The following is a 9,372-nucleotide window of genomic DNA, read 5'->3' as shown; positions in this document are numbered from 1 at the left end:
GATTCACGAGAGCACAGTCACCAACCACTCCAAGAGTCAAATGCCACTTTCTGCCATGAAGCATTTACGCGATCTGGTTTGGGCTACGAATTTGGCGGTTCAAGGTGTATGATCCGCTCTGAAGCGAAATATCCACTGAAATTCAGGAAGGCAGGCAAGCTGGCTTCTTACCTCTGTAAGAGTCGTAACAAAACATATTAATTACGTTTTTGTAATGAAGAATCTTGATGTCGACATGAGAAACTGCAGGAAAATAATGCAAACAATTTTGAGTGAAAATCAAAAAAATGAGCAAAAGAATGAAATCAAAGTGTGAACAGCTTTGAAAAATCAAAGAAAATTAAAAGAAAATAAAGCATGTTGATTGATAAAATATGAAAAAAGGTATAATGTGACGATAAATATTGAATTACATTGAAAAAGCAATGAGCAATATGTTCAACAAATATCAAAAATATTTAACAAAGAAAAAATAAATGTCACATAATTGACGGAAAATTAAAACTATTCCAATGTTCAGTCACCACAACCGATCAATGCTAACATCCATCTCGTCCATTGATTGTAGCCTTTCCATTTGGCATATCATCTCCATGCACAACCTATTACGGTTCGTTACGTGTTTACAAATTTGTATGCATTGTATTATGAGTCGCTTTATTTCAAATTATCCTCAAAATAAAAGTGAACCAAGAGAATAATAGCTGGGAATTTTGGAAAGAAAATCAAAAAGGAACACATAATAAGAGTTTTTAATAAAAGAAAAAATCATTTTTTAAAATAGTACAATGAAAATAATTTAATTAATGAAAACAATAAAAAATGTGTGTCTTGAAATTAAGCTATGCGATAAATGAAAATAAATAAATGTTTACAAATAAAAAAAATCTCAAAATATTCCGACTCATGAAAACAATTGCATACAACGATTTTGCTGCGTCAAAGCCAAAATACTGCATTATTTCAAATCTCATCCATACAGATTTGTCCCTATCGTAATTAAACTACCGGATAATTTCACCCTTTCGAAGTATCCCCACACCAGACCAACGGAATTAAGAACCACGGGAAACTTCACATACCTTCTACTTTCCGTTCTGTTTCCTATCGACCGCGTCTACATTCTACTTCGAATCTCTTAAAATTTCAAACATTAAATCTAACGCTCACGTTAATACGCAGTGGAAGGTATAAATAATATTTTGGAGAATGTAATTTTAAAATTATCCTAACATACTGCTTTTCAATTACACAGAAAGTTCACGAAATAGAATAATTATAGATTCAACACCCATTTTTTATTTATAATATGAAGTTAACGCGATCAATTGAAAAATAATGCGACTTCCCTCAATATGAGCCTTCTCATCGTTGAATTTCATCACGTTCTTCTACTGTAATTCTAAATCATGATGAATTATTTACATATAATTGAATTAAAAGAAAACGAAAAGTTTATCTGCTTCATAGATGCTCATCCTGCTTTCCACTGATTCCTAATCTTTTTTCAGTCATCGCACATAGTTACTCCGCAGTTCCTTGAAATGATACTCACTGATTGATCGCAACCGAATGCTGCTATTACATAGCACGTCAGCAAAGGAAACAAAGCACTCTGCTACTGTGATAACACTAGCGTTTAGAGGACAGCTGATTTGAATAAATGAAAAATAACCTTAGTGTGGTGTTATATAACTTCACTTATGCGCCACAAATGGGAAGACATGCATAGCTTCACAGGTTAAAAATTTTTTCACCCTTAGCTCAGTACTTATCATAATTGAAGCTAATATGCTCTTTATTGTGGAATATTAAAGCATTTAACAAAGACATGCCTCATTTTTCGTAAGCAGCTGTAGTTAGCCGCAAAATTTCACAACTTAAAAAGATTCCGTCATTTTGCTCTGATATCTATTAAACATTCAATGTATATTCTGAACCATGCTAACAATAAACTGCAGAAGGAGTAAACTAAATGCAACTTACTTAAACGAATGCCTTCGATGCCTTCACGTAATTCTTGTATTCACGTTCGTACAAATGTGGATGACTTAATTTGAAGAAATAATAAATAATAAACGAAACGCAAAGCAGTTTTCAGTAATACTCCATGATTTTCATCGCAGACCGTAGGCCAGCAATCAGCGACATTAAAGTCACGGAAACGTACGCATAGCAGTGGAATAAAAATTTGCATACATTTTCTGGTAAACAAGTCCTACTGTGGCTGCAATTCACCACGTTGAGCAAACAAAAATTTTCACGACTTTTAATCTAAAACGCCACGAAAAGAATTATATGAGTTCGAACTTTAGAATAGTAATTATTATGTTCTTCTCGACTACGAGATACCACTGAATTTGAAAAAAAGCAATTTAAACGAAGATTTTCCAATACATTAAAAGTTCAAGCTAGTGGTGAGCAATAGCTGCAAAGTAAACAAACCTCAAGGTCACACTTAAAAATTTGCATGAAAATTCTGGTAAACAAGTTCGATGACTATGTTTTAATACGTTCAGCAAACATCGGTTTCGCAACTTTAAATGTAAAATTACAACTATAGCAATATATGAGAGAGTGTTTTACAATAGGAATGATTATATTACTTTTCACATCTACACATCATACCATTAGATAGTGCATAGAAAAAAATTAAATGAAGTTTTGAATTTAGTTTTCAAGCTAATGTCAGGTCCAATAATTTTACCACTCTTAAACTGGGTCGCGGTAACATGAAAATTTTTGATCTTAATTTGTTCTATTTGGGCTATCCAATAATATCTAGATGTGAGTAGTAATATGATCGTTAAAATGGTAAAGTTGTATGTGGTGATTTTGCATTAACAGTCTGAAAAATTATGTTTGCTGAATGAAGACAATAATAATTGTGCATTCTAGTTGTTTATCATAATTTTGATGCGTGGCTTTGCCGTTGGCTTAATTATCCGACGTAGCTTAGCATTGGAAAAATTCATTTTGAGAAATGAAAATGATTTCTTTTAGATAATTCTGAATTATTAGAGAATTTTCCAAAAATGAGAAAGAAGTAAATGAAAATGATCTACGGTTAGAAAATACCGTATATTTCAAAAAGCAAACAAATCACTAAATAATACCCATTTATTTTCCCCCTTATTCTAATTGATTGTTAATTCATTTACTTACCTATAGAAAACAAATGTACATTTAAGTCAGATGTAGAAGGACATTTTCCAAACTATCACTTTCATCCACGTTCAGTAAAGCTTTTCAACGCCTTCTAAAAGTCAACTTTTTGAGATTAACTGCAATAACCGATTTTTAAATAAAGTTACATTCGATAAATAATATCAGAAATGAAGAATCAGCCATATTGCAAAATGTAGAATTTCGTTAAACAGCAGCACTGAATACTTCCAGTATATTGTATGTTTTAAATAGTATATTTTTTAGATTTGTGTGAATATAAGTTCATGTTAGAATTGACGAACATTATAAATACAGATACGCACAGAATTATTATACATGATCCGAATGCACATGAATAGGTGGTAGTAAGTAGATGGATTGTTCCAGTTATATAACATGATAAAAAAATGCAAGTTAGCAGCAATGTAAGTTTACTCCAAAGTTGCAACAGTAAATAAATGGATCATCCGATATTTCGACGAAAGAGGAGTGCGATGATTGAAAGAAAGAATTTAATTAAACTTTTGAAATTGCATGGAATAAAAATGACAAAACAACTGTCGACACAGGAAAAAGTAAGTTGAATGCCTCTTCAAACAGCGGATATGTAAGCTGGACTAACTTTTACCTCCTTTTTGACAATTTCAAAATCGTTCAACATATCGGCCAGTTGTTCTGAAGGTGACACTGGTCGTCGATCATCTGTGCTCAATGGCACATTTCCTGATTCTGCTGTATCACTGTCAGTGGAAGTGAGCTGCTTTTGCTTTTGCTGTTGCTCTTCTCGCAACTGGTCGAGTTGGTTCAACGCAAAGCTCAAATTTTCATAAGTATGACTAGCCAACGTGCATTCCAACCGTCCAGTATCGTTCATGTAAGTGTGGTCAGCTTTGCTTTTCACCTGCGATGACAATAATCGCTTGTTGTTGTTGTTGTTGGTAACAATTTCATTGGCTTTGTTGCTGCTGCTTTTATTTTCCGTTACAGTCAACAAATTCGGCAATGGCTCATGCCGACTGTCGCTTCCAGACCAGCTGCTGAATTTCGTATCCGAACTTGAGGCATCAGTTATAACTGGTGACACGCTCAGTGCGCTGTCTCTGTTCTCGGCATTTTCGTGGACATTTTCATCTTTGGACATGATCATCAGTTGGCAAGCTTCCAACATTGAATTTTGGCCAAACAACAACAACGGCGGTGATCCTCCAACTTGCTGTTGATTGTTGCAGTCAACGGTTCGCTTTGTGCCAACGTTGTTGTTGTTGTTGTCGTGATCGTGGTCGTCGAACGTTCCATTTGCAACCTTTGCAGCACCAGCACCGTTGTGGAGCTGCAGCTCGGCAGAAATGTTGTGCAAATTCAGCTGCTTGGTTCGATGGAGCTGATTGTGTCTGGAAAAATCCTGAGCCATCATTCGCCTGCTGTAGTGATTGGTCGCGTGGGCGCCGTTGAACAGACACTCCGAACTGCTGCTTATGAATCGGCTCAAACGTCGCCGGGCGTGGGCTTTGCTGCTGCGACCGAAACCGTCGAACGGCGCCTCTTGTTCAAACCGAGTCGAATAACGGTGACTGGCGAACCGATGATCGGCACGCTGCCTTCTGCATACGGCCATTTCACTGTCCATCCAGATGCTGTGGCGATTTTTCCAAGGTTCATCGTGGCCACCGCGAGCTTGCTTCTTCAATCGGTTCGCCCACATCTGATTGTACGGATCTGAAGCCGATGCTCTGACATACTGCAAATCCGGGACCCAATCACCAAAAGCTACATTATCAACCGGCACTGTGATCCTGTTGTTGTTACTGCTAGTCAATTCGCTTTGTCGTGCTGAGTCGGCTTGTTGACTACAACTGCTAGCCAACTTTTTCTCTTTCGATCGTCCAAACAGCCTCTTCCACAGACTGGTCTTTTCACCTAAATTGTAAAAATTCTAATCATACATACCATTTATTATTTTCAAAAACACGTACCGGCATTCTGCTTGTTGTTAATTGGTTTTTGTTTCGTCGTTACAGTTTGCACTCTATGACATTGGCCGGCAGCGTTTTGATTTGCCTGTGCAATTGCTGCTTTACCAACAACTGGTGGTCTATAAGCTGGTCCTGCTACAATGCTATTGCCCGTTTGGCATTCTTTTGAACAAGTTTCAGTTGTTCTAAAAGAAACATATACATATACATATACATATACAACAATCGATCAATTCTCAGCTTGTACCTCAACGTTCGAGGTATTTTACGTGCATAATGACCACCAGCACCACCAACTGCATTCGTGTCTTCGGCATTCCAAAAATATGGATTATTTCCCATACAGAAAGCAGGATTCGTAAGTTGCACAAACGGTGTCGAAATAAAATAATGATTGCCCATACAATACAGTCGACCCTGAGCCATAAGACCACCAATGGCGGCGTAAATCATATCCTAAATCAAAGCAAAATATTAGAATATAACAAATTCCCTCTTTTATAAAGCCTAATTTTGAATCGAACTTGAATCTGAAATGAAAAATAAAACCAGATGACAGTGTTTGCTCAACAAATTCTTTGAAAGGAAAAAAAAAAGAAACCAATTTCAATGCTAAATTAACAGCTGCAGCTAGTAACAATAAAATGAATACACAATTTCAAAATGTGTATAAAATTAGTTCTAAAAATCCAGTGCAATTTATCTGTGCATAAAAGCTGCTGTGAAAAAGTAAACTTTTAAACTGGTTTGTAAGCACATTCAATTGAAAAAAGTGTGGACAATTTGAAAAGTGTGTAAAGTTCTTCAATACAATTTTCAATGCAAATTTCCGGAGCAAAATAATAAGTGTTGAAATGAAAAAAAAATTTTCTAACAGCTGTAAAATATTATTTTTTCACAGAGTTTCATACTGATTACAATCGATTAAAAAGCTTGATAAAATTTAACGAAACGATAATGCACAAAAAATATGCATATCAGACGTTCCATTTTTTGAATCGAAAAATTCATTTTATATATGCTTCACTCACCTCTTTAGGTATGGTCATTCCGACATATTGTTGACGAAGAGCTTCCATGATACTTTGAATAGTTGCCGGCTGGCCAATTCGATTTAAAGCAGAAATAACTGTACAAAGAACATCTGACAGCGGTATGAATTGCGTCTGCGGCACTTCGTGCATTTCAATGCCATTCACATCGCCTGCAAAAACAATATGTCCGCTATTAAACCTGCTGAAAATGGTAAAAAACATAATAAAATCACAACATGCTCATAAATTCCGCTGACCTGACCATTGAAAGTAGTAAGAAAATTAGCCTACACTGTGTGCGTACGTAATAATAAAACTGGGTATTCCCACAGGCTTATGGTATGTTTATGGCTTTGCGAATAATAAAACGTTCAGGTTAATATGGCTAACCATTTGGCTAAAAAAGGCCAACTATGCTATTAATAACCATCTTTTCTTTTACAATTCAAAAACCAATTCTTAACATGCGATGAACACTCCAGAACAGTCGAACGACTACAATATTCAATTAAAAAAAACACGTTAAAAAATTTATATACATCTCTATTTATTCACCTGTTTGTTTATTTGTATACTGTACACAATTGAATTAAACCATTTAAACAGTTAAATTTCTCAAGCTAAAACGATAAGCGCTTCAATTAATAATTAATTTACAATTGGCATTACATTAATAAGCTTGTAAGTTGAAAAAAAATTTTTTTTCGACAGATGTGTGTGCTGCACTGGTGTGGCAATTTAAGAGTGGATTGGAATCCAGCGCGTATGCACAGCGAATACAACAGCAGCACAATCCGATTACGCTAAACCAATGGTGGTTTTGTTGTTGTTTGCTGAAATGTGGGAGGAAAAAAGTCGAAAAGCAAATGATCCAAAGCAAAAGACGCCATAATGCTGACAAATCCAGGTTAGCTTGGCTGGCTGGCTAGCATTTGCCGCGACGCCTAATTAAGGGGATGCAGACGTGTACTGATAAAAAGGATCCTTTTTCAAATAGCTCAAAGCCAAGTTGGTTCCAATCAATAGGAACATTGTTGACAAGCCCGAGGGGAAAAGCGGTGTAGCACATTTTATCCTGCCTGTCTGCACTACCTATTCCTCTAGCCGGTGTGTGAACGACCACCTGCTTTGGATGAGGGTACAAATTGACCGACACCAACTAGTGGTACTTGTGATGCCAGTGGGCCATATGCTTTGGATGCTTCTTCAGTTGTTTCTCCTTCAGCGAACGATCAACGGTCAAACATCTGTTGCAGTATAAGGAAAAATCGATGCATCGCGCTTAGATTTGGAAGCGAAGAAATCAAAAAGCGTTACATCGGACCGCCCTAATTAGATACTGTCAATTTTGGTTGATGTCACCAGACAAAGAGTCAAACATGACGTTCTACATGACATTCTGCTTGTTCCATTGTGTACAACACAACAATCCTCAAATCAATAAAGTCAAGCTTAGCAGAAAAAAGCAAACTGATCAACCGTTACCCCCCTCCTCTCCTTTTCGACTCTCATTCTTGATTTCTCTACCATCCCCCCTCCCTCTTTGCTTATTGGTCACGCACCAAATACAAACGTTAAGCGCCCTTCTAGAAGCTGGATGACTTTTGTTTTCTCACTGTATACAGAAAAGAAAAGCGTCAACACAAGCGTTCCACTGCAATAACAACAATTGGTTGGCTAGTCGATCAAACAGACAAACAAACAAACAAACAAACTCTTCCATTCTACACTGTCCTGGTCATTGACTTTCTGAAAAACCGCATTCTTGGATAAAAAAAAAACAAGCCATCATCTCCTTGTTCTCGTAATTAATTTATCCTTTGCATATTCCCCCAAATTTTGAATTCGCTAATAAATATATAAATCAATCATTACAAAACCTTTCCATAAAGATAAAAAAGAAATAAAATAGCACTTTTTATGTGAGCTTCATTTTCAGTATGAAAATAAAACTGACAACAGTTGCTGAAATTTGATCCCCTTTCGACACCAAAACAACAATAATTAAGAATATGAATAGAATTGTCGGAATGACGCGATAAAATATGATGAGCAAATATTTTGTGCGTGGTAAATGCACGATTGGATAATTTTCAAAACGAGGTAATAAGTGAAGTTGGTTGGTGGTAGTTTTTCCCTGCGGAATGAAAAACGTCGACCACAAATAAATTGCAGAGTTCAAATGCACGGGCAAAAATACAATTAAGTTGAATGTATTTGTGCTGAGCAAATGTGAGCAAAATTGATCGCTTGGAGAAAATAAATCCGTGGAAATGAAAAATAGAAGATGATGATAACGTTTCAGGGAATTATTTAGTCGGATATTTCAAGTTCAATATGATGATGATGATGATGACAAAGCGCAAAAGCCATGAAAGAGCTGACAGTTTCTGACGGATAAATGACCAACAATGATATGGATATCAGACCGGGTCAAAAGAAGTACGTCGGTCAGCTGTGTGATGATGACCTCTTGAACTTTTCTCCCTTTCTTTTTTTTTTCAAAACCATCAGTGCCGTCGGCTAGCTAGTAGCCAATTGCGCAACCGTGGGCAGATGCTGACCAGCGACGGCGCAGATGCGACCACGAATGTTAAATAACATCCACCAAATCGCAGTTTCATTAACTTTAATTATATTCGCAAGAAATGAGATTTGGAAAATTAACCTCTCCCGCATGCTGGGGCGGTCATGGGCAGAGAATTTTTGGATAAAAGATCCACAGCGTGAAGCGGTGCCGCTAGCCAGGCTTACTAATTACCGACGTTGGCTTAACAACGTTGCTTTCCACGGTTCTATCGATCCCAGTGGACAAAAGACACTGCAAATGAATAATAGCCCAAGAAGTCTGAGATGAAATAATAAAAATTGCTTCCCTGAATTTCATCTGTTGTTCAATTTTGAATTTTTGGAAATGCATTTTTTTTGAAATTCATAAAACCGAAAAATTCAGATGAAATGCTGCTGAAAAAAGACCACCAGCCAGCAATGAGTGAGTGATAAAATAGAACACTGACGGAAAATGACGGACGTGTAATGATGATGATGATGACGATGAGAGAATATGGAATGCTTTCAATATTGTTAAAATGAACGGCATTCAACCGACAATGAGTTATTACATTTCAATGCATCAGTTAGTGGCTCTTTGTTCATTTCGGCATTATACAAAATCGATAAGCATTTGGCGCATTTTA

General features: G+C 36.4%; 2 protein-coding genes across 2 annotated transcripts; both read right to left on the bottom strand.

Annotated features, from left to right (window-relative positions):
* Positions 1 to 1,836: 1,836 nt before the first annotated feature.
* Tsp_03604 (conserved hypothetical protein) lies at positions 1,837 to 2,734 on the bottom strand. The gene is made up of 5 exons (XM_003379907.1): positions 2,708 to 2,734; positions 2,446 to 2,537; positions 2,108 to 2,227; positions 1,993 to 2,050; positions 1,837 to 1,911 (listed from the first exon to the last, which is right to left on the bottom strand). Exons 1-5 carry the CDS (start codon positions 2,732 to 2,734, stop codon positions 1,837 to 1,839), a joined length of 372 nt encoding a protein of 123 aa, XP_003379955.1.
* A 609-nt stretch (positions 2,735 to 3,343) lies between these two features.
* Positions 3,344 to 9,095, bottom strand: Tsp_03603 (conserved hypothetical protein). The gene is made up of 6 exons (XM_003379906.1): positions 8,930 to 9,095; positions 6,173 to 6,345; positions 5,389 to 5,597; positions 5,142 to 5,326; positions 3,797 to 5,085; positions 3,344 to 3,385 (listed from the first exon to the last, which is right to left on the bottom strand). Exons 1-6 carry the CDS (start codon positions 9,093 to 9,095, stop codon positions 3,344 to 3,346), a joined length of 2,064 nt encoding a protein of 687 aa, XP_003379954.1.
* Positions 9,096 to 9,372: the final 277 nt, after the last annotated feature.

This window comes from Trichinella spiralis (genome assembly GCF_000181795.1).
Source record: "Trichinella spiralis strain ISS 195 chromosome Unknown Scfld2, whole genome shotgun sequence".
NCBI classification, from domain to species: domain Eukaryota; kingdom Metazoa; phylum Nematoda; class Enoplea; order Trichinellida; family Trichinellidae; genus Trichinella; species Trichinella spiralis.
Note: the sequence above shows the minus strand (reverse complement) of the source record. Positions and strands in the feature narration are given on the sequence as shown.